We start from the raw sequence: 25512 nt of genomic DNA, 5'->3' as shown, positions 1-25512 counted from the left end.
TTCTGATTGGTTTTGTGGGCACTGAAGTTTTCTTGCTCTCAGTGATGGCGTATGACCGCTACGTGGCTATCTGCAGTCCCTTGCACTACACAAACATAATGAGCACACGGCTGTGTATGCAGCTGGCTGCTGGGACCTGGCTAGCTAGCTTTATCCATGCCTTGGTTCTTACCTCGCTGACCTTTACATTAACTTTCTGTGTGCCCAGCAAAGTTAACCAGTATTACTGTGATATCCCTCCACTGGTTGCGATTTCTTGCTCCTCTACCTACATCTTTGAACTGGTTCTTCTTGTTGTGCCTGGTATTTTAGGAGCTGGTGCTTTCTTGGTCACTCTGATCTCTTATGCCTATATCATTTCTGCTATATTGCGCATGCAGTCTGCCGAGGGAAGGAGCAAAGCCTTTTCTACCTGTGGTTCCCACTTGACTGTAGTTTTCCTGTTCTATGGGGCGACCATGGGCACCTATGTACGCCCCACCTCCAGCTATTCCCCCAAACAGGACAGAATTGTTTCTATGTTGTATGTGGTTGTTACTCCCCTGCTAAACCCTTTGATCTACAGTCTGAGGAATAAGCAAGTTAAAAGGGCTCTGGTCAAAGCCCTTGGCTTGAAAAGATTTCCGTGAATGGGCTCTGTTCATTTTTCCCTGTTCCTCAGTACTATCAAAATGTATAGAACTTTAGCCCATTCAGAAGTATCTCTCAGACTTGGCCCAAATCCCCAACATCGCACACAGGTCTGTTTTTAAGGGAGAAGGAAGGCCAAAATCACTTTTGTATGGTGGTCCACATTCCCTCCACAGCTGCATCAGTAAGCAGGGACAAAGCAAAAGAAGTTAACCTCTCTTTCTTTTATTTTAAGTGGCTATAAGGCTTTAAGCAGGCCTGACACTTGACAAGTCCTCTTGCTCCCTATTGGGCAGGTGGTGTTGCGGCCTGGCACCATCCCCCCCCCCTGCACAATCCCATAGCAGTGCTGGGTGCAGGACCTGGTCAGATCATAGCCTGCCTGAAAATTGGCCAATCACAGGCGGGCTGCTGTGCAGGACCTCTCTGGGGGTGGGGCAAACTGCACTGGGGAATAAATACAGAGCCTGCCCAGGCCTCTTCATGCACTTCGTCTCAACTGTGTAATTCCACTCCATTGGAAATAGGGCAGTTCTGCATGTTTTGTTATTTTAGAAGGAAAATGTGAACACCCCCCCCCCCGGCAGCCCTTTGGAATGTAGCAATGGTCTCTTGCTGTTTTAAATGTCACCACCTGTCATGTACAGTAAGTCCACAATTTACACAGGGGCTACGCTCCAGGGACGTTGCCTAAAGCCAAAACTGTGTACTGTATAGTCAAACCCCATTGTGTTCAGTGGCAGGTGGGATTGCCAAATTAATTTTTCCTGGAACCCCATCTGCTTTCTGTCCCCTTTTTCTTTTAAATTGCCACACACATAAAACTGAATGTGTACAAGTTAAATGCACATAAATTATGGGATTACTGTACTCATTTTTAAAACGAGGCTCTTTCCCTTTTAACCTTTTAGGTATTAATTTGGATAATTTATTGTTGTTCTGTGAGTCAGCTTGGTAAAAGTAAGCAAGCTAGGGTATTCATTTATTTGTAAGTCAATGAATAAATGCATAAAATATTTGACTGAAGTCGTAATTTGTGAACTCTCCCATTGCTTGCCTCAGTGTTTGTGTGTGTGTTGCTTTCTCAGAGAATTGTCCAGCACTTGTTGTTTATTCTTTTTTTCTGGAGGGGGGGGACTAAGAACTTGGAACCATGTTCCTACCAGACCCCCACTTCTTCTCTTTAACTATGATGAGTGGGTAAGGGTTTGGGGAGAGAGAGAGAGAGAGAGAGAGAGAGCCCTGGTTAGGGTAAAACTGTTGGGAATTCCATTCCACCCTTTGCTGCAGATATGTGGGATTGTTACATGTCACATGTTTCTTTACATTCCAGCACAGATTGCTGGCATGAGCGGAACATCCACTCTGTATTGCTTTTGTTTTTCACTCTCTCTCCAAGAAGAACGGCAAGGAGAGAAGCCATGTTTTCTTTGTCCTGATTTATGTATAATAAATGCACAGCTTAGTATTGTATCCACGCCTCAAACATCATCTGTTGTGCAGTTTACACAGCCGAGTAATGTGTGCTCAAGCCTGCTTTGCAGCTTGAGTCACAGATGCACATTGGGGAGGATGACTGATGGATCTCCGCAGTGGCAAGGCTGAGAGGGGAGACGCTCCAGCTGGGGCCGAGCCAACTGGCTTTTTATCCCCCGATTCCGACCAAAACAAGCTTGCTCCATCTTCCATGTGACAGCCCTTTAAATATTTGAAGATGGCTATCATATCTCCTCTCCGCCTCCTCTTTCAGCTAAGCATACCCAATTCCCTCAACTGTTCCTCCAAATGCTTGGTTTGCAGACCCTTGATCATCGTGGTCGCCCTCCGTTACACACATTCCAGCTTGTCAATATCCTTCTTAAATTGTGCTGTCCAGAACTGGACACAGTATCCCAGGTGTAGTTTGATCAAGGTAGAGCAGAGGGGGACTATTATGTTCCTTGATTGGGACACTATACTCCTGTTGATGCAGCCTAAAATAGCATTATCTTTTTTTTGCCACCGCATCACACTGTAGATTCATGTTAAACTTGTGGTCTACTAAGATCCCTAGATCCTTTTCACATGCACAACTGGCAAGCCAGGTGCTCCCCCATTTTATATTTCTGCAGCTGATTACCATATTTTTCTCCTTCCATAAGAGGCACTTTTTTCCTCCTAAAAAGTAAGAGGAAATGTCTGTGCATCTTATGGAGCGAATGCATGGTCCCTGGAGCCGAATTGCCCAGGGGCTAAAGGCAGATCGTGTTTTTTTTTTCTTTTTTTAAAGAAAGAGCTAAAGGCTAACAAGAGGGAAAGAGAAAGGAACCCGCTCAGCAGCTGATTGCAAGAGATGGAAAGGGAGATAAGAGAGCTAGCTCCCTTCCCAGCCCCTTGCCTAGGCCTCAATTGTTGTCTGCAGAGGGAGACATGTGACTGGCTGATTAGATTATCTGTCTGGAAACTGTAGAAATGGGTCCCTTTCCTTTCCTATAGAAGCAGCTGCAGAACTGTGAGTTGAACCCCATAAAAACAGGATTCCCCCCCTTTGCAAGGAAACTCAGCAACTTTGAGCTGATCCTAAAAATGGAGCTTTCCCCCTTTGCAAAAAAGATGCACAACTGTGAGCTGGACCCCCCCCCCCAAAAAAACAGGGCTTTTCCCATTTGCAAAAAAAGCTGCACAACTTTGAGCTGATAAAAAAATGGAGGTTTCCCCCTTTGCAAAAGAAGCTTCCTCAAATATTTAATTGGGGGGGGGGGCAAAGGCACTTAGGCCTATAGCATAGCTGCCAAGTTTTCCCTTTTCTCACGAGGAAGCCTATTCAGCATAAGGGAATTTCCCTTAAAAAAAGGGAGAACTTGGCAGCTATGGCCTATAGGAGTTGGCTGCTATGCCTAGGACAATTCAAGAAAGCAAAATATTTTTTTCTTGTTTTCCTGCTCTAAAAACTAGGTGCGTCCTATGGTCAGGTGTGTCCTATGGAGCAAAAAATACTTTATTCCTGCCTAAGTGCACAACCTTGTTAGTTTTGGCCCACTTCTCCAATCTGTTGAGGTAACCTTGAATTCCAATTTTCCCTTTGCTGCATTAGCTACCCCTCCCAGTTTGGTGTCATCTGCAAACCTGATGATCATCCCCTTCTTTCTGTCAACCAAGTCATTTATAAATACAGTAGTTGAACAACCATGGACCCAAGACAGAACTCATCAATCATTTATCAATCATTGTTTTGTCTTCACTCATTGGCTAAAAACATTGAAAGGTGGGAATGAGCTATTTTTAAAAAAAATAAAGCTCAGTGTGTTAGCCCTTAGATAGGCATGGTACAATTTGAGTCACTTCCCTAGCAGTGACTCAAATTGTACCATTATAATCTGACCATGATTATGCTGTTTTTGCTTAGGAAGGGAGGAATGGGAAAGGAGGGCTAGTAAACCCCATTTCACACAAGACCCAAATTCAAATAGTTTTGACTCCATCTCAAACACTTTTAGAACAGATAGTCATCATTGTGTACTCTGAAGCATCAGTGAATGCAGGTGTAATATGAGTAGAAAGGATGTGATAGACATTACTGACTTCAGTGGTTTGGCACCTGAAGCCCTCTTGTCCAGCAGGAAATTTGGGCAGGTCAGCACAGTATGTGGAGCCTCCTCAGGAACACCCATGGCTAGTAAGTAGAGAGGAGAAGTCATCTCCATGACTAGTGATGGGAGAGAAATACAATTCAGTTTGCATTTAAAGGCGAACCCATCTAATTTGCACTTTCTGAAACAATGAAACACACTGATGTCTTGAAATTTACACTTCTCCGAATTTTGCAATGCAGTTAAGTGATGTGTACAAAAATGCACATATTAGGGGAAAGTATGCCTACAAATGCATCATTACTGAAAACATTATACAAAAATCCATGAGAGAAAATTGATTTTCAAATATGTGTACATCAGATATGGGGAAATTCACACTGGAATGCTACAGAATTTTCATGAGGACTTTAAAAGATACAAACTGATGTAGAAATGTGGACAACTAGAAATATGAGAAACTTAAATTGGCAGAGTTACAGGTAGGTAGCCGTGTTGGTCTGATGTAGTCGAAACAAAATAAAAAAAATCCTTCTAGTAGCACCTTAGAGACCAACTAAGTTTGTCATTGAGGGAAGAACTGTAATTCTAATGGATTATTGAAAAGTGCTTTATTTTCTATAAGTTGTTTATTTTAAAATTATTGTGACTTTTTATATTGGATCAGATTGTTACTATTAATGTTTGAATATATATAAAAAATAAAATAAAAATGTCCAGTAGCACCTTAGAGACCAACTAAGTTTGTTCTTGGTATAAGCTTTTGTGTGCATGCACACTTCTTCAGATACATATTCAGATAAATGTATCATATATCTGAAGAAGTGTGCATGCACAAGAAAGCTTATACCAAGAAAAAACTTAGTTAGTATTTTGATGTGTGTTGGAAGCCGTCCAGAGTGGCTGGGGCAACCCAGCCGGATGGATGGGGTATAAATAATAATAATAATAATAATAATAATAATAATAATAATAAATAAGTCGATGGTAGAGGATGTGCTTTGCATGCAGAAGGTCCCAGGTTCAGTATCTCCAGGTAGGGCAGGGAGAGCTATGTCTGAAACCCTGGAGAGCTATCACCAGTTAAAGTAGAGAATAGCGAGCAAGTTGAACCAATGGTCTGGTGCACGGTAATGTATCTCCCTATGTAATCTTACCTTGGTTTAAGTTGTTCGGTCTTGGGGTGTGACATTGGTTGCCATCATTTCCCCCAATGCTTTTGGAAGGGGGATGTTCTTTCATTCTGGTTGTGGCTTTTCTAATGGCCTCTTTCACCTCTTTGTTTCTCAAACTATAGATTAGGGGGTTGAGCATGGGTATCACTAATGTGTAGACTACAGAAACCACCATATTACCATCTAGTCCAGATTTCAAGTTGGGATGTATATACATAAAAGTCCCCGTTCCATAAAGCAGAGCCACTGATGTCAAGTGAGAAGCACAAGTGGAGAAGGCCTTGTGCCTGCCCTTGATAGAGTGTATTTTCAGGATGGCAGATAAAATGCAGAAGTAGGAGATAATAATGGCTGAAAGAGAGGTCATAGCAACTGCTCCAGATGCAAAGACTGACAGTGACTCTGAAAGGAAGGTTTCAGAGCAGGAAAGCACCAGAAGTTTAGGGATATCACAGAAGAAATGTTTGATGATGTTGTGTCCACAGTAGGATAATCTGAATATACACACTGTCTGCAGCGCTGAGTTGGCAAAACCAGCTGCATACGATCCTACAACCAGACAGCTGCACACTCTTTGGGACATAACAGCAGAGTACAGAAGTGGGTTGCAAATAGCCATGTAGCGGTCAAACGCCATCACAGCCAAAAGGAAACACTCGGTACTCCCAAAAGCAGCAAATGAGCACAGCTGAGCAGCACAGCCAGCGTATGAGATGGTTTTATCACCCACCAAGTAGCTCACCAGCATCTTGGGGGCTATAGCAGAGGTATAGCAGAGGTCCGTGAATGATAAGTGGCAGAGGAAGAAGTACATGGGAGTGTGCAGGTGGGAGTAAGTCCTGATCAGCACAATCAGGCTGAGGCTTCCAGCCACGGTGATAACATAGATGGCTAGAAAGAGCAAGAAGAGGGCAATCTGCACCTTTGGGTCATCAGTGAATCCCAGCAAGATGAATTCTGTCACCCTACTGCGATTATTCTGCTTGTCCATCTTTTCAGCATCAAGAACCTGGAGAGCGAAGATGATAATTGAACAAAGCAAGTAAATAAAGCTGAATAATACCAACCTACCTAATATTTACAGGTTACGCTAATTTCTTGCTGTGTCAGCGCTCTGGCTGTGTTCCAGGGATGTGTATCTAACCAGAAAATACTTGGCCTCCCCTTGGGTTCCTGAAAAATAAGTCATGTCAGACTAATCTGATCTCATTTTTTGACAGAATTACAAGCCTGGTAGATGAAGGGGACGCTGTGGATGTAGCCTATCTTGATTTCAGCAAGGCCTTTGACAAGGTGCCCCATGATATTCTTGTAAAGAAGCTGGTAAAATGTGGGCTAGACAATGCTACCATTCAGTGGATTTGTAACTGGCTTACTGACCGAACCCAAAGGGTGCTCATCAATGGCTCCTCCTCATCCTGGAGAGTAGTAACTAGTGGGGTGCCACAGGGTTCTGTCTTGGGCCCAGTCTTGTTCAACATCTTTATCAATGACTTGGATGATGGGCTTGAGGGCATCCTGAGCAAGTTTGCAGATGACACCAAATTGGGAGGGGTGGCTAACACCCCAGAGGACAGGATCACACTTCAGAATGACCTTAACAGATTAGACAACTGGGCCAAAGCAAACAAGATGAATTTTAACAAGGAGAAATGTAAAGTACTACACTTGGGCAAAAAAAATGAAAGGCACAAATACAGGATGGGAGACACCTGGCTTGAGAGCAGTACATGTGAAAAGGATCTAGGAGTCTTGGTAGACCACAAACTTGACATGAGTCAGCAGTGTGATGCAGCAGCTAAAAAAGCCAATGCAATTCTGGGCTGCATCAATAGGAGTATAGCATCTAGATCAAGGGAAGTAATAGTACCACTGTATTCTGCTCTGGTCAGACCTCACCTGAAGTACTGTGTCCAGTTCTGGGCACCACAGTTCAAGAAGGATACTGACAAGCTGGAACGTGTCCAGAAGAGGGCAACCAAAATGGTCAAAGGCCTGGAAACGATGCCTTATGAGGAACGGCTTAGGGAGCTGGGTATGTTTAGCCTGGAGAAGAGAAGGTTAAGGGGTGATATGATAACCATGTTCAAATATATAAAAGGATGTCATATAGAGGAGGGAGAAAGGTTGTTTTCTGCTGCTCCAGAGAAGCGGACACGGAGCAATGGATTCAAACTACAAGAAAGAAAATTCCACCTAAACATTAGGAAGAACTTCCTGACAGTAAGAGCTGTTCGGCAGTGGAATTTGCTGCCAAGGAGTGTGGTGGAGTCTCCTTCTTTGGAGGTCTTTAAGCAGAGGCTTGACAGCCATCTGTCAGGAATGCTTTGATGGTGTTTCCTGCTTGGCAGGGGGTTGGACTGGATGGCCCTTGTGGTCTCTTCCAACTCTATGATTCTATGATTCTCACAAAAGTTCCTTGTTTTGCTTGACTCCAGTTACAAAAGCTGAGGCTGCTGAGCAGACTCTTGGACTGGGATGTTGTTTAGTGGGGGTGGGGTTGTTGCTGTTAAAAAGGTAAAGGGACCCCTGACCATTAGGTCCAGTCGTGACTGACTCTGGGGTTGCGGCGCTCATCTCGCGTTATTGGCCGAGGGAGCCGGCGTACAGCTTCCAGGTCATGTGGCCAGCATGACAAAGCCATTTCTGGCAAACCAGAGCAGCATACGGAAACACCGTTTACCTTCCCGCTGTAGTGGTACCTATTTATCTACTTGCACTTTGACATGCTTTTGAACTGCTACCGGTAGGTTGGCAGGAGCTGGGACCAAGCAACAGGAGCTCACCCCATTGCGTGGATTCAAACTGCCGACCTTCTGATCGGCAAGCCCTAGGCTCAGTGGTTTAACCCACAGCGCCACCCGCATCCCTGATTTTTAGATATTGTAATGATTTATGTGGAAATTGCTTAATTTGGTTGTGCACTTTTAGATGTTTTATTTACTGTTCATGACTACTTTGTTATGTTTGTAATTATGACCCCCCCATGCTGTAAGCCACATTGAGCATGGTTTTAACTATGGAAAGGCAGTGTACAAATAAAATCATGCATGCCTGTATGTTTTGGCCATTTTGCTAGTAGTGAGAAGCCACATGGAAGAGATTTTTTTTTAACACATGATAACTAGCATCACATTAAGCAGGGACGGAGAGCAGGAATGGATGCTACGATATGCTTTGGGACTACAGCTCTCTGGGCAAAGTACATGGCTCGGACCAAAAGACTACTTGTGTTTTCTCCCAAGATCACACAACTAAAGAATGTCACTCCAGTGCTTTGGTTAACACCGTCTGAATATAATGTACGTTCCCTTACTTATAGCTGTCTTGTTACTCACTGCAACAAGTGACATCTTTTAGAAGACATCTGAAGGCAGCCCTGTTTAGGGAAGTTTTTAATATCTGATGTTATATTGTATTTTTATTTTTTTGTTGGACGCCGCCCAGAGTGGCTGGGGAAACCCAGCCAGATGGGTGGGGTATAAATATTATTATTATTATTATTATTATTATTATTATTATTATTATTACCATCATTGAGCATGTCATGCTGGCTGTAGCTGATGGGAGGTGGAGTAGAATAATATTTGCAGGGTGACAGGTAAGGATGGGGGAAGATTATGGTTGGTTCCCGATTTTGGGACAAAACTCCATGGTCTACATTTGATGGGCTGGATGGGAACATAGACATGCAGATTAGATTGCATGTCTACAGGCCTTTCGAATCGTGATCTGCTCATTCCTAGTTCTTTTCTTTTCTTTTATGGCATCGCCCAAGGGCTCACTGGCTCTTTTTCTCCTTTTAAAAACAATGTTTCGCTGCTCAGCAGTGATAAGGCTACTAAGGACATTTTACACGGGGTGTGTGTACTAGGATGGGGATCAAGTCAAGAAGAGTCCTGGGATGAGGTTATTTTATTTCTGGAAACTCAAATAAAGAAGGAAGCCTCGCCTGAATGCTCCACCACAAAACATTCAGTGCTGACTAATGCACAATAATCACCACCTTCTGGTTCTATATTTTGAATCACCAACTCAGCTTAGACTTAGGGTGGGATAAGAATCTTTTTCTTTTAAATCACCCTGGTTGTGAGTATAAGGAAAGGGAGGAAAGAGTGTTGAAGGGTAATTAGCCGCCTTCAATTTGGTGAACAAGACAGCGTTCTTTAAATGGCACAGTTATCACTGAAGTTACCCTGCCCCCCCCCCTATTATTTAACTCCCCCAAGAGGCATTTACTGATACTGATTTTCATTATGCTATTCAATAAAGCTTCAGGACAGGTTCCAGAAAACAAAAGATAAAAAGACTTCAATTTGGAATTAATGTAACAATAACAGAGTTCTCCCTATCCTCAAGTTACATGAGTAAAATCCCCCCATCCCCTTTTTGTTCCAATAGCAGCTTAACAATCAAGAACATCTTAGGATCAATTAAAAAAGCAGGCACACAATTTTAAAAGCTTACTTATGCCTTTACCGCTGCACATGTATGCAAGGGGTTGTAGAACAGCCCCCATCAGATTAATGTGGAAATATTACATTTCTGAGAACTTTATAGAATCCATCCTACTAACCTCTTCACTGCTTCCTCTTCTTTCAGTATGGAAAATAGTGAGATTCAGGGCTTACCTTTTGCCCCATACTTTCTAGGCATAGGCCCAAGCTTTCTCCGGTCTGTGTCCGAGCACTTTTTGTTTCTTGGCCTGCAACTTTCCCTAAACCCAATCTTTATTGCTGAATCAGAGCAAATGACAATTTGAATTTTCTGTGGATTGCTGTTTGCTCCAATTCAGTGGCAAACAGCTCTTCATGGAGAAAGCAGCTGGTCAAAAATTAAGAAAAGAGCTGGGATGCAGACCCAGAAAGCCGGAACCTGTCCTTTGAAATGTGAAGCAGAGGTAAGTATGGATGAGCCTTATGTCTGAAGGCAGGTCTTCTGCAAGTTTACTCAGAAGTAGAAAGTAAAGCAGAAGCAATGGAAGCTACCTTTAGGGAGGGAACCTTCGGAAAAACTTGATGCTGAACTTATCCACATGAGTTTTTCTTTCTTTCTAATTCTTGTCTTGCTCCTTTGATCTTGTCAAGAAGGAAGGTATTCCTTCCCCCTGGTTCCACTAAAAATACGAACATTTCTTGGGTATTATATGCATATGCACTCCAGGTTCCCTAAAGTAACCAGCACGTAAAACAGATGCATACAAAAAAAGCATGTAACTGTATAAAAATTCATACATATTAATAGTTAAAACATAGTACCACATTGGGCTTGACTCTTTTATACATGCAACATGCTCCACCCTCTATAATTTTGATTAAAATTTTGAATATAATCAGTTGTGCATTTTTTTTAAAAGTGACAATGCACCAGTGGCTTAGTTTTAAGAGAATACTTTATGTAAGAAGTAATCCAGTATGTTCAGAAGTGCCAAATTCCATTGATAAATATGTTTCGTACAGATTTCCTCTCTATCTCTAACTACTTTTATACTGACTCAGACCATTGGTCCATCTTGGTCAGTTTGGCCTGCACTGACAAACAGTGTGTCTCCAACATTTCACAGCCCGACCTGAAGATTCAAGAGATAGGACCTGGGACCTTTTGGGTGCAATGCATATGCTCATCCTCTAGGCTATGAGCTTCTTCAGTTGGGCTACTGTCTGTCATCCCACCCCTCTATTTGTTAGTGAAACACATTATACTTACCGGTAGGGAATATTATTGAACTTACTGTATGGAAAGTGTGGAAGAGGGCAAGAGAACATGGACTTTTCAAAGCCTTCTGATTTAATGATCTGCATGCGATAGTTTGAAAAGACTTGATTCTCTCATTTTATTCATGGAAAATTAATACAGTATGGTTGTGTTTAAAAACAAACAAACCCCACACTATGATATCCTGTGGGTAAAGGCAGAGTTCATATTTACTCTAATGAATCCCAGGTGCGCAGTACACGCCACACAACAATATTTCAGTCCTGAAGTTGCAGAGACCTGCACCCCCAGAGATTGTTTGCAAATGGCAATCGGGTGCACCAAGAGTTCACAAGATGGAAAATGATTAAACAGAAGCAGAAGAAAAACAAATGGAACAAATTTCAGATTGCACCATGTGAGAGAAAATAGCTTCAGGCATTACTCAAGTGTAGAGCAATTCCATGCTAAACTGGAGCAGAGTTGTTGCTTTAATACCCGTCTCCCTTCTCTGACACTGCATCTCATTTCTCTAACATCCCTATTTTGAACATCATTGTCTTCAAAGGAACCCCAATGCATGGCTCTATAGGTGTGCCAATCACACACAGAGCCTCTACTTGCAAGTAGGTGCTGATGCTGCAGTTCCATGGCAGACAAGCACACTAAACACATAGATGTCAAAGGAAGGAGATGCAAGGCCAGATTCAGCAGAGATAAAAGCATGTCCCCAACCTCGCTTCCGCATGGAAATGTCTGACATGTTAATAATACATGCACAATACAGTCGAACCTCTGCCTACCACCACCTCTTCTTATGGTCATTCCAAGTCGCGACTGTGGCAAACCTGGCAGTAACCAGCGGGTTTGCCACCATTTGCGCACGCGCAGGAGTGGCGATTGCCATTCACACATGCGCAGAAGCGGGCAATCGCTGCCCGCGCCTGCGCACAACGGCACCTCTCCCAGCGACCTGTTTGGACCTCCGAACGGACCTCCAGAACGGATTATGGTCGCAAATAGAGGTTCCACTGTAATCATCTAGTAATGATCTGAAAATGAAGAATAATGTTGCAATCCTATATATCCACATTTGCAGGAGAAAGCTATAAAATACATTTGTGAATTTATGATCCCAGGACAGCAAACCTGTGTTGAATACTAACAACAACCCCCTGTATTCCATTCTATGATTCTAACAACAACAACAGCAACAACAACAACAACAACAATGTATTTATATTTATTTATTAGATTTATCACCCACTCTTCATCATAAGGTTCCAGAGTAAACAATAGTTTAAAATGGAATAAAACCAACCATCAACACAAAGGAAAAACTGATACATTCATTTACCCTTTTCAGGAGGGTCATAATAATACAGTTCAACTTTCAGAGGCCATAGAAAAAAAGTTGCATCTTCAGCACTGGGGTGGGTGAATCTGTCCGTTTCAGTTCCCCTCCATTTTTTGTTTGTTGACTCTTAAGTTCAGTTCTCAACATGTCCATGGATTTAAATTTAAAAAATACTCCTCATGAAAACTCATCTGCATGTTTGTGTAAATTACTCTTAATATTCATATTTTTTCCAGTTGTGACCAATATTTACATTTTGCAAAGCAATTTTCACTAAAATGTGAAATTTCTATGCACAGTTTACACTAGTATATGCAATTTGTACAATTACTTGGCTGTAGAACCACATTACAAAATTCAGAAAAGTGAAAAATTCAAAGGATTGCTGTGTTTCAGTTCTGTTATTATTACTGATTTATTAATCACATTTCAAATACCTCCCTCAAGGTGATGCACAATAAAGAGGCATCCTGTTCTTTAATTCTAAGTATGTCTGCTTCCAACCTTGCCATTATTTTACATTTGGCTCCAGTAGTTCAGCCTCAGTGTTAAAGGAAAAAGGAAAGTAGATTCTGCAAGCCCAAATCACCTTTCATTTGGCTCATTTACATTGCCAGTAAAAGGTAAAGGACCCATGAGAGTTAAGTCCAGTCGCGAATGACTCTGGGGTTGCAGCACTCATCTCGCTTTACTGGCCAAGGGAGCTGACGTTTGTCCGCAGACAGTTTTTCTGGGTCATGTGGCCAGCATGACTAAGCCTCTTCTGGTGCAACCAGGGCAGTGCACGGAACCGCTGTTTACCTTCCCACTGGAGTGGTACCTATTTATCTACTTGCACTTTGATGTGCTTTCGAACTGCTAGGTTGGCAGGAGCAGGGACTGAGCAACGGGAGCTCACCGCTTCGCAGGGATTTGAACTGCCGAACTTCCGATCGGCAAGCCCTAGGCTCAGTGATTTAGATGGTAAAGAAGAAGTTTCATTGCTTAGGGTCTACATTCCAGTTTAATAGGGACAATTATACATAATCTATTCTGTCATTAAAAGATGAAAATGTACATATGTTGTCTTTCCATATTATATTCTGCATGAATCACATCCAACAATTCTCACAGTACAAATCACTGTGTACTGATTCATTGAGTTAATATTCATTGCTCAAGGATTTTACTTTCTTGGGCTCCTTGATTACTGCAGATGGTGACAGCAGTCACGAAATTAAAAGATGCCTGCTTCTTGGGAGAAAAGCAATGACAAACCTAGACAGCATCTTAAAAAGCAGAGACATCACCTTGCCGACAAAGGTCCGTATAGTTAAAGCTATGGTTTTCCCAGTAGTGATGTATGGAAGTGAGAGCTGGACCATAAAGAAGGCTGATCGCCGAAGAATTGATGCTTTTGAATTATGGTGCTGGAGGAGACTCTTGAGAGTCCCATGGACTGCTAGAAGATCAAACCTATCCAGTCTTAAGGAAATCAGCCCTGAGTGCTCCCTGGAAGGACAGATCGTGAAGCTGAGGCTCCAATACTTTGGCCACCTCATGAGAAGAGAAGAATCCTTGGAAAAGACCCTGATGTTGGGAAAGATTGAGGGAACTAGGAGAAGGGGACGACAGAGGATAAGATGGTTGGACAGTGTTCTCGAAGCTACGAACATGAGTTTGACCAAACTGCGGGAGGCAGTGCAAGACAGGAGTGCCTGGCGTGCTATGGTCCATGGGGTCACGAAGAGTCGGACACGACTAAACGACTAAACAACAACAACAGCTCAAGGACAAATACTGATGAACTGGATGGGCAAGCTGTACTATAGAACTATATTGTGCTATTCAGGGCCAAGCTACCTGTAACATTTAATGTGTGGATTGGCATTCCATGTATTTTGGAATGTATTTGGTGGATGTGACCAGGACTGGAAACAGATAATGTGGGAGAGGCGATTTAGCTTTTCTTCCGACAGTAAAATGCTCTCAAGCTACCCACTCATGTTAAGTAGCAGGCCCTGCTGAATCAACTGCATCCTTCATCAGGGCTTGGACGTCCATTAACAAAATGTCAAAATGCCTTCTGTTCACAGTTTCTGAGAATGGAATGAGTGCACAAGTAATTTCTTTATGGCTATTCTAACCTCCCTGTTTCTTAAGGTATAAATCACAGGGTTCAGTAGAGGGGTTAGAAAGACATAAGTCACTGAGATCAAGGTGTCCTGATCTAGCGATGAAGAAGACTTGGGTCTCAAATACACAAAGGATGCACACCCAAAGTGTGTTATCACCACTGTGAGGTGGGAAACACATGTGGAGAAGGCTTTCTGCCTTCCTAAGCTGGAGGGGATCCTTAGGATGGCAGAAATGATGTAAAGGTATGAGACAAACATCACTATGACTGTGCCCAGCAAAACAATGGCACACAAAATAATGATTGCAATGTTAGTCAGGTGCAAGACCGATTCATCAATGCAAGCCAGCCTTAGCACAGGTAGGAAATCACAAAAGAAATGCCTGATTCCATTTGGCCCACAGAAGGGCAACCTGAAAATAAGGGTATTAATACTCAGTGATATGATACATCCAGTTACACACGAAGCCGCTACCATTTGGGTACAAACCCTTTTGTTCATCAGTATATGGTACTGAAGTGGGGAGCATATTGCTACATACCGGTCGTAAGCCATAGAAACAAGCAGGAAACAGTTGCTTCCAGAGAAGCCAAAGAAACAAAATTGCTGCATGGCACACTCAACAAAGGAAATGGATTGACTGCCTGTTACCAGAGTCACCAGCAGCTTGGGGATGGTGGCAAATGTGCTGCAGGTTTCTGATGCGGAGAATGCAAAGAGTAGATAGTACATGGGGCTGTGTAAAGTCCGGTCGAACAGGATGACAGTCATGATGGTGATGTTGAAGACCAGGATAGTACCATAGATAAGAGAGAAACCTAGGAAAAGTAGAGTTGGTTTCTTTCCAAAGACAGAAAGCCCCAGCAAGAGAAATTCAGTCACTAAGCTGTCATTTCCCTTATTCATGTTACCAATAATGTTATCTGACCTGAAAGGGAAAAGGAAGTGAAGTCTTATTAGTTTTAAAAAATCTTTCTGATCTAACCCTTGGCATTAACCCTGCCTCTAGGTTTTGAAATACATTGGAATTGCTGCAAATGTATGGCTGGACAAATCTATCTATTTCAATTTCTCATTTTTTAAATCTTCACCGAGCAAGTGTTTTCTTCCCCCAATGTCATTTTGTAAATTTATAAGCCGTTCAGTATTCATTTTTTCGTAATATGCACAAATCTGTAAGCAACGTTGCTTAATATAATTAATCTATATAAGTTGTATTTCATGCATATATGGCTATTTATGAACACCTTCCCTCTATATGCAGATTTACCATGGGAAAGTTCAAAGAAGTGGAAATTTTGAAGGACAGGTGTGTTTTGGCCTGTGCATTGCTTTAACAATAGCAATCTACGTAGTTTTGCATTCAAGTGGGAAGAGGACCAAATTTCTCCCTTGTCTTGTGCAGTGAACCACCCCCTGCTACCTATTCTGAGGCAGAGTGGCACTTTGAAAAGAAATGAACTCTGTCTTCTTAGGCTTTGTTACATAACACAGGTAAAAAAAGATGTTTCATCTAATCCTAATGGATGGTAAAGGACTGAAGAAACCCTCCAAGCTGAATACAAGCCAATTTTCTGATTCGTTCCTCATGCAGCTCCTCTTTCTCTCTCAAACTTTAAGAGTAACTCCTTTCCCATTTGTCAATTGCATTTTTAAAATGAGGACTGAAACAAATGGAGACTAGCTTGAATGCATGAAAAGATGGGTGCTACCATCTCCTAGTATCTTACCTCCAGCTAGAATAATGCAGCTCTGCAGTTGTGGGAGACCCCACTTTGCTACTATGCTATTAATACAAGCACTGGTTTGCCACTTGGGAACACATTCCCTGGATAATACAGAGTATTCAAAACTTAGATAGAATAATTATTCTCTGGTGTTAGATGGTAAAGGTGGAGGATTTGGTCAGTAAAGCCGAGTATTGATATAAATTGCTTGAATTTATTTCTTATTTAAAATTATGTTTATTCCATAAACGTTTGTGACATTTTAAAAAGAAAAATATAGTGTGTCATGTTATTTAGCCTAAAATGGTGTTTTTTTTTATAGATCCTAAACAGTGATAATTTTTGCTTTCTCACCTACGTTGTAGACAGATAAACTGCCTTTCTTTTCAATTGCCCATGGGGTTAAAATCTAGGGTTGTGCAAAGTACTCATAATTTGGTCCAGACCCAATTTGGCAATCCTGATTTTTTAAACCATTGTTTTTAGAAACTGCTTTGACGGTTGTTTTTGGTTTTTTACCGTGTTTCTCATATTATAAGACATGTCTTATATTAATTTTTTCCTCAAAAAAACACGACATGGCTTATTTTCAAGGGATGTCTTATTTTTTAATAAAGTGCACGCGGGCGCTATTTGCCGGGCTTGTCAAGCCCAGCAAACAGCGCCCGCCGATCTTCGGTGACAGGCGGGGGTGGGCGGAGAGCGGAGAACAATCTCCGCTTCCCCCCCACCCCCGCCTGTCACACAGCACAGGTCCGAAGATCGGAGGGCGCTGTTTGCCGGGCTTGTCAAGCCCAGCAAACAGCGCCCGCCGATCTTCGGTGACAGGCGGGGGTGGGGGGAGAGCGGAGATCTCCGCTTCCCCCCACCCCCGCCTGTCACACAGCACAGGGCCGAAGATCGGCGGGCGCTGTTTGCCGGGCTTGTCAAGCCCAGCAAACAGCGCCCGCCGATCTTCGGTGACAGGCGGGGGTGGGGGGAGAGTGGAGAACAATCTCCGCTTTTCCCCCCACCCCGCCCGTCACACAGCACAGGGCCGAAGATCGGCGGGCGCTGTTTGCCGGGCTTGTCAAGCCCGGCAAACAGCGCCCGCCGATCTTCGGTGACAGGCGGGGGTGGGGGGAGAGCGGAGCACGATCTCCGCTTCCCCCCCACCCCCGCCCGTCACACAGCACAGGGCCGAAGATCGGCGGGCGCTGTTTGCCGGGCTTGTCAAGCCCAGCAAACAGCGCCCGCCGATCTTCGGTGACAGGCGGGGGTGGGGGGAGAGCGGAGAACGATCTCCGCTTCCCCCCCACCCCCGCCTGTCACACAGCACAGGTCCGAAGATCGGCGGGCGCTGTTTGCCGGGCTTGTCAAGCCCAGCAAGGAGCGCCCGCCGATCTTCGGTGACAGGCGGGGGTGGGGGGAGAGCAGAGAACGATCTCCGCTTCCCCCCCACCCCCGCCTGTCACACAGCACAGGGCCGAAGATCGGCGGGCGCTGTTTGCCGGGCTTGTCAAGCCCAGCAAACAGCGCCCGCCGATCTTCGGTGACAGGCGGGGGTGGGGGGAGAGCGGAGAACGATCTCCGCTTCTCCCCCACCCCCACCTGTCACACAGCACAGGGCCGAAGATCGGCGGGCGCTGTTTGCCGGGCTTGTCAAGCCCAGCAAACAGCGCCCGCCGATCTTCGGTGACAGGCGGGGGTGGGGGGAGAGCGGAGAACGATCTCCGCTTTTCCCCCCACCCCGCCCGTCACACAGCACAGGGCCGAAGATCGGCGGGCGCTGTTTGCCGGGCTTGTCAAGCCCAGCAAACAGCGCCCGCCGATCTTTGGTGACAGGCGGGGGTGGGGGGAGAGCGGAGAACGATCTCCGCTTCCCCACCCCCACCCCCGCCTGTCACACAGCACAGGTCCGAAGATCGGAGGGCGCTGTTTGCCGGGCTTGTCAAGCCCAGCAAACAGCGCCCGCCGATCTTCGGTGACAGGCGGGGGTGGGGGGAGAGCGGAGCACGATCTCCGCTTCCCCCCCACCCCCGCCCGTCACACAGCACAGGGCCGAAGATCGGCGGGCGCTGTTTGCCGGGCTTGTCAAGCCCAGCAAACAGCGCCCGCCGATCTTCGGTGACAGGCGGGGGTGGGGGGAGAGCGGAGAACGATCTCCGCTTCCCCCCCACCCCCGCCTGTCACACAGCACAGGTCCGAAGATCGGCGGGCGCTGTTTGCCGGGCTTGTCAAGCCCAGCAAGGAGCGCCCGCCGATCTTCGGTGACAGGCGGGGGTGGGGGGAGAGCAGAGAACGATCTCCGCTTCCCCCCCACCCCCGCCTGTCACACAGCACAGGGCCGAAGATCGGCGGGCGCTGTTTGCCGGGCTTGTCAAGCCCAGCAAACAGCGCCCGCCGATCTTCGGTGACAGGCGGGGGTGGGGGGAGAGCGGAGAACGATTTCCGCTTCTCCCCCACCCCCACCTGTCACACAGCACAGGGCCGAAGATCGGCGGGCGCTGTTTGCCGGGCTTGTCAAGCCCAGCAAACAGCGCCCGCCGATCTTCGGTGACAGGCGGGGGTGGGGGGAGAGCGGAGAACGATCTCCGCTTTTCCCCCCACCCCGCCCGTCACACAGCACAGGGCCGAAGATCGGCGGGCGCTGTTTGCCGGGCTTGTCAAGCCCAGCAAACAGCGCCCGCCGATCTTTGGTGACAGGCGGGGGTGGGGGGAGAGCGGAGAACGATCTCCGCTTCCCCACCCCCACCCCCGCCTGTCACACAGCACAGGTCCGAAGATCGGAGGGCGCTGTTTGCCGGGCTTGTCAAGCCCAGCAAGGAGCGCCCGCCGATCTTCGGTGACAGGCGGGGGTGGGGGGAGAGCGGAGAACGATCTCCGCTTCCCCCCCACCCCCGCCTGTCACACAGCACAGGTCCGAAGATCGGCGGGCGCTGTTTGCCGGGCTTGTCAAGCCCAGCAAACAGCGCCCGCCGATCTTCGGTGACAGGCGGGGGTGGGGGGAGAGCGGAGAACGATCTCCGCTTCCCCACCCACCCCCGCCCGTCACACAGCACAGGTCCAAAATCGGCGGGCGCTGTTTGCCGGGCTTGTCAAGCCCAGCAAGGAGCGCCCGCCGATCTTCGGCTCTGTCCCCCGATGCGCTACGGCTCGGGGAAGCAGGCAGGGAGCTCCTGCTGGGTCCCGCGCCTTCGCCTCTCGCTCGGTCAGGGCTTTGCGATAGTGCTTATTTTCGGGGTATGTCTTATTTTTCACCAACCCTTTGAAATCCTGTCATGGCTTATTTTGGGGGGATGCCTTAAAATATGAGAAACACGGTACTATGAAACATTAGATAAATTTTGTGAAATAAAATCAAGAATCATGATTAGGTTTCAATCTGGCTGAGATTGATCTGAACCCAAGGCAACCTGGACCCTAAATTTAATCAGGAGTTTTATAAAGGCTGTAATTAAAAACATAACAGCTTAAGCTCAAATTGAACATGTGGTCAGTGTGTCTTCCCACCCCACCAGGGAAGGTGTAATCAGGGTTATATAACTCAATGTGATTGGTGACCTTGTCTCACTTCCCCCCTCCTAGCCCAGGTTCAACCATGGTATTAAGCCCTAATGAAACACATGGTTGGCAATAAATAGTGGGGGAAGAGGGAGACAATGCAGGTGGGATTGTTTGACTCCATCATCTCCTTCCCACTCACCTCACCACCTGACTGCCTCTCCATTTTGATTGCTCCAGGTGGGACTGACCTAAGAGAATCATGAGCTTCCTTGACTCACTCAGCCGGAATGAGTTTGGGATCAAGGATTTGCTCTGAGCAGATGCACAACCCTAATAAAAGCCACAATCATCTCCTGTATTTCCAAACGTCATGGAGTGAGTGCTGTTTAAGAGAAAGAACATTAGATTCCTCCTTAACTGGTCTTCCCAGTTTTGTGGTCAGGCCACAAAACTTTGGGGATTCACTGAGCCTGCTAACTCTGAACGAATGAATGTTAAAATGAGCAGCCACTCTAAGTAGAACACCTGTACACTTTAGATTCCTATTTATTTTTTTATTAATTTTACAAATATTTTCATACATGACTGTTGTTTGCACAATAAAACATTTGGCTCCCTGAGGCTGTGACTTCCCTCCTCCCTGGCTGATGGTTTTCACACGTAATCTATATATATTGCATTTTCCTTTATTTCTTATTCCTCTTAAATCATAACCTTATATAATACTTACTTAACAACGATACATAATAAGTGATAAATTTAACCTTACAAAACTTCCTATAAGCTTGCTAACGTTGTTAATTGTTTACAGTTGTCTTTCAAATATAACATAATTTTTTCCCAGTCTTTCAGAGAAACATGATCCTGCTGGTTCCAGATTTTTCCCATCAGTTTCGCCAGTTCGGCATAGTCCAGTAATTTCATCTGCCACTCTTCTTTCGTTGGTAAATCTCCCTGCTTCCATTTTTGGGCTCATAACATTCCCCTTTGCTCCCAGATATCACAGAAAGCGAGGGGATCCTCCTGAGTCAGTCTCTACCCCACATTCTGAGAATGAAGTTCTCACGACACCCAAGGACATGGCTGGCCAGTCAGTTCACCCTGATGAGAATTCTAGTCCACCAAATACCTGGCGGGCAAGAGACTGACTACTCCTGATCTAATATATATCAACCCTTAGAGTAAAAATTACTGCCTACAGATTTTTTGAGTACGTAAATATTTATTCAGGTACAAATACTGAAACAGTGGACTGGCAAACTGTATAGGAGAATGGTATGTTGTTATTTAAAACTAAGGCCAAACTACCCATAATGTTCAATGTGTGGATTGACATTCCTTGTATTTTTGAAAACTAAAAATGGCAGTCATTGGTGGACATGATCAGGATTGGAGCGAGAGAGTATAGGAGAGGGGGTGTACCCCTATCTCCTACACCATGGTCCTAACCCTAAAATGTATCCAGGTTCATTTCTCATGTCAAATAGCAGTCACAGCTTTAACAACTGCATTCTCCATCAGGACTTGCATGCTAATCGACAAAAAGGTTAAGGTGCCTTCTCTTCACACTAGTAATTTCTTTATGGCTATTCTAACCTCCCTGTTTCTTAAGGTATAAATCACAGGGTTCAGTAGAGGGGTTAGAAAGACATAAGTCACTGAGATCAAGGTGTCCTGATCTAGCGATGAGGAAGACTTGGGTCTCAAATACACAAAGGATGCACACCCAAAGTGTGTTATCACCACTGTGAGGTGGGAGGCACATGTGGAGAAGGCTTTCTGCCTTCCTAAGCTGGAGGGGATCCTTAGGATGGCAGAAATGATGTAAAGGTATGAGACAAACATCACTATGACTGTGCCCAGCAAAACAATGGCACACAAAATAATGATTGCAATGTTAGTCAGGTGCAAGACCGATTTATCAATGCAAGCCAGCCTCAGCACAGGTAGGAAATCACAAAAGAAATGCCTGATTCCATTTGGCCCACAGAAGGGCAACCTGAAAATAAGGGTATTAATACTCAGTGATATGATACATCCAGTTACACACGAAGCAGCTACCATTTGGGAACAAATTCTTTTGTTCATCAGTACCTGGTAGTGAAGTGGGCAGCATATAGCCACATACCGATCGTAAGCCATAGCAGCAAGCAGGAAACAGTTGTTTGCTCCGAATACACAAATGAAAAACATCTGCATGGCACACTCAACAAAGGAAATGGATTGACTGCCTGTCACCAGAATCACCAGCAGCTTGGGGATGGTGATAAATGTCGTGCAGGTTTCTGATGCGGAGAATGCAAAGAGTAGATAGTACATGGGGCTGTGTAAAGTCCGGTCGAACAGGATGACAGTCATGATGGTGATGTTGAAGACCAGGATTGTGCCATAGATAAGAGAGAAACCTAGGAAAAGTAGAGTTGGTTTCTTTCCAAATACAGAAAACCCCAGCAAGAGAAATTCAGTCACTGAGCTGTCGTTTCCCTTATTCATGTTACCAATAATGTTATCTGACCTGAAAGGAAAATGAAAGCCAAGTGAAGTTTTAAAAAAACTTTCTGATATAACCTTTGACATTGACGCTGCCTTGAGGTTTTGAAATTCATTGGAATAGTTGCAAATGTATGGCTGGAGAAATTTATCCATTTAATTTCTCTAAGTTTCTCATTTTCCCTGTCTGCAATATTCCATATTTCCCTGTTAATTTGAACATTTGAAAAAAGACCTTTCGGAAATTTATCTGCAGATTTGTAGGCATTTTCTCCTAACATGCACATTTTGGCAAGCAATGTTGCTTAATACAGTTAATCTATGTATATTGTTCTCTCTCTCTCTCTCTCTCTCTCTCTCTCTCTCTCTCTCTCTCTCTCTCTCTCTCTGCATGGTTATGAACATTTTCCCTTAATATGCACATTTGAAGAACTGCATTGCAAAATACAAAGAAGTGCAAATTTTGAATGACAGATGTGTCTTGGTCTGTGCATTGCTTCAGGAACAGCAAACTAGGTCATTTCACATTAAAATGAGAACAGAACCAAAAATTACCCCCTCCCTGCTGCAATGAACCATCCCCTACCACATATTTTTAGGCTGAGTAGCACTTTGAAAACAAATGATCTCTGCCTTTGTTACATAACACAGGTGAGCAAGATGCTTCATCTAACCCTAATAGATGGTGTAGGACTGAATAGAGTTTACTGAATCATTCTTTATACAGCTTCTGTTTCTCTCTCAGGCTTTAAAGGCAACTCCTGTTCAGTTTGTCTATAGCATTTTTAAAATGAGCACTGAAACGAAGATAGAGACTAGCGGGGATGGATGCATACATGAATGAATGAATGAATGAATGAGTGAATGGAGATATGCTACTATCTACAAGTGTCTTACCTCTGGCTAGAAGCAATCAGCACTGCAGTTGTGAGTTACCCCAATTTGATTTTATCTTATTAATTCAAGGACTGGTTAACCACTTGGGAAAATATTCCCCTGATAATGTTGGCTATGCAAAACATAAATAAAACAATTAATCTTTGGAGGTAGGTGGTAGAGGTGAAGGGTTTTGCCAATAAAGCTGAGTATTAATTTGAATTGTTTGAATTTATTTGCTATTCAAAATTATGTTTGTTCCATAATATTTTGACATTTTTAAAAGAAAAAAGGGGGAACTATAGTATGTTCATGTGATTCATGCTAAAGTTTCCATAGTTCCTAAATAGTAATTATTATTTTCTTACCTAAGATCTATATATCTAACTTGTCTCTCTTCCTTGAACGAAACTTTCCAAGGGTAAGAGCTAGGGCTCTGCGAGACACTTCTGATTCAGTTCAGGGCAGGATTAGTATGTATGCCACCTTGGGCTCATTAGAGGAAAGGTGGGATATAAATGTAATAAAATAAATACATAAATAAAAATATTTTATACAGTGCTGTCTCATGTTTGGGTAATACAACCTCCTGATACTGTATTTATCTGAAAACATCTGAAACAATGTTAATATTTTTTGTTAGTAAGTCTAGCCAAGAGTTCAAACGCCAATGAGACTATTATTTTTTTCTGTTATTTCTGTGAATTAGTGATACATTTCATCTGTTTATTTGCTTAACTTGTGCATTTTAGTTCCAACTACTAGCTTATTTCGCGTTTCCGTGTGCTGCTCTGGTTCGCCAGAAGCGGCTTAGTCATGCTAGCCACATGACCTGGAAGCTGTACGCCGGCTCCCTCGGCCAATAGCGCGAGATGAGTGCCACAACCCCAGAGTCGGTCATGACTGGACCTAATGGTCAGGGGTCCCTTTACCTTTACTAGCTTATTTATTCTTTCTTTCTGTATGTTTCCTTTATTTATTGCCAATGGTTCCAAGCCTGTTGGGTCTTGTTAACAGGTGCATCACTAGAGTGGATGTCCACTCAGGAGACTTGTGTAGAGGAAACGCGGAAGACCTTTGTAATTTCGAGGAGTTAGGTGACATGTCTCTTTCCCTTTAAGCCCCCCGGATCCCAGTGTGGCTCCTGGTAGTATGGGCTGGCTTCGCCCTCTCCAGGCTGGATACCTGGAGGTCTCCGCCTACCTCAGCCAATCGCCCAATCCCACCTGGGGAGGCGTTGCCAGGGGATCGACCAGATAGGGGGAGGGACTGCCCAGCCCACACAATGGAAGGTGAATCTTACCTGCGAAGCGCCAGTTGGCTCCAGAGCTTCCCCCTCCCTGCCCTCCCTCAGTTAAGCCTTCTTTTGCAGGTTAACCTCTTCTCCACAGGTACGTGCTACGTCATGGTCACTGTTGAAGGGCTGGAAAGGAATTCCCCTGCATTTGCAGGTTTTGCCTTTCCCATAGCAAAATGTCACAAATTTGGCGGTTTCAGGCCTTGGGCAGAATCCTTTAGTCTATCTCCCCTAAAGGGTGTGTGTGTGAAGTGGTGACCCATGCCCCCTTGAGGCGGTGATCCCAGGGTTCTCCGTTAAAGGGGTCTTGAGTGGAGTCATTGGCCATACGCCAAGAGGTTGTCATTGCTCTCCCCTCCAACGGTGGTGAAATGGAATATGTATCTGTTTGGACATATGTTCTCCAGAGCCAGCCCAATCCCCACACATTCTGGATAACCCTGATGTCTCCCAGATCCCCGGCTGGGGACTGGGAAGGATAAACGCCCAATGCCTGAGCCAAGGTCTCCCTACATCTGAAACTTAATAAAGTTGTGGCCAATTTTAATCCCATAGCACGTTGTCTTGAGTCATGCAGTGTCCGGGCAGAACGTCCCCACCCCCATCATTCTGCCTGGACACTGAGGGCGTTCCACAGGGTGGGTGCCACTACCGAGAAGGTCCTCTGCCTGGTTCCCTGTAACTTGGCTTCTCGCAACGAGCGAACTGCCAGAAGGCCCTCGGCACTGGACCGCAGTGCCTGGGCAGAACGATGGGGGGTGGAGATGTTCGTTCAGGTATTCTGGACCGTGTAAGAAGAAGAAGAAGAAGAGTTTGGATTTGATATCCCGCTTTATCACTACCCGAAGGAGTCTCAAAGCGGCTAACAATCACATTTCCTCTCCTCCCCCACAACAGACACCCTGTGAGGTGGGTGGGACTGAGAGACTTCAGAGAAGTGTGACTAGCCCAAGGTCACCCAGCAGCTGCATGTGGAGGAGCAGAGACGTGAACCCGGTTCCCCAGATTACGAGTCCACCGCTCTTAACCACTACACCACACATCCATTTTTATCATTTATTTATTAAATTTCTATACTGCCCTTCACCTGTGTT

General features: G+C 44.9%; 3 protein-coding genes across 3 annotated transcripts; all 3 read right to left on the bottom strand.

Annotated features, from left to right (window-relative positions):
* Positions 1-545: 545 nt before the first annotated feature.
* LOC118081252 (olfactory receptor 5G9-like) lies at positions 546-6365 on the bottom strand. Its single transcript, XM_035107686.2, has 2 exons — positions 5454-6365; positions 546-566 (listed from the first exon to the last, which is right to left on the bottom strand). The coding sequence occupies exons 1-2, from the start codon at positions 6363-6365 to the stop codon at positions 546-548; spliced, it is 933 nt and encodes a 310-aa protein (XP_034963577.2).
* An 8129-nt stretch (positions 6366-14494) lies between these two features.
* Positions 14495-15448, bottom strand: LOC118081197 (olfactory receptor 10T2-like). The gene has a single exon (XM_035107549.2). It carries the CDS (start codon positions 15446-15448, stop codon positions 14495-14497), a length of 954 nt encoding a protein of 317 aa, XP_034963440.2.
* A 5870-nt stretch (positions 15449-21318) lies between these two features.
* LOC118081140 (olfactory receptor 10T2-like) lies at positions 21319-22248 on the bottom strand. Its single transcript, XM_060280136.1, has one exon. The coding sequence runs from the start codon at positions 22246-22248 to the stop codon at positions 21319-21321; it is 930 nt and encodes a 309-aa protein (XP_060136119.1).
* Positions 22249-25512: the final 3264 nt, after the last annotated feature.

Source organism: Zootoca vivipara, chromosome 1, assembly GCF_963506605.1.
Source record: "Zootoca vivipara chromosome 1, rZooViv1.1, whole genome shotgun sequence".
Lineage (NCBI taxonomy): Eukaryota > Metazoa > Chordata > Lepidosauria > Squamata > Lacertidae > Zootoca > Zootoca vivipara.
The sequence above is the reverse complement of the archived record's forward strand: the minus strand, read 5'-3'. Positions and strand labels throughout refer to the sequence as shown.

Excerpts from the sequence above, each read along its gene's own strand:
- LOC118081252 (XM_035107686.2), bottom strand. The coding sequence starts at position 6,365 with ATGGACAAGCAGAATAATCGCAGTAGGGTGACAGAATTCATCTTGCTG. Across the intron at positions 567-5,453 it reads TGAAAGAGGCCATTAGAAAA|ACTGTAGATCAAAGGGTTTA; the intron begins GCCACAACCAGA and ends CTTATTCCTCAG.
- LOC118081197 (XM_035107549.2), bottom strand. The coding sequence starts at position 15,448 with ATGAATAAGGGAAATGACAGCTTAGTGACTGAATTTCTCTTGCTGGGG.
- LOC118081140 (XM_060280136.1), bottom strand. The coding sequence starts at position 22,248 with ATGAATAAGGGAAACGACAGCTCAGTGACTGAATTTCTCTTGCTGGGG.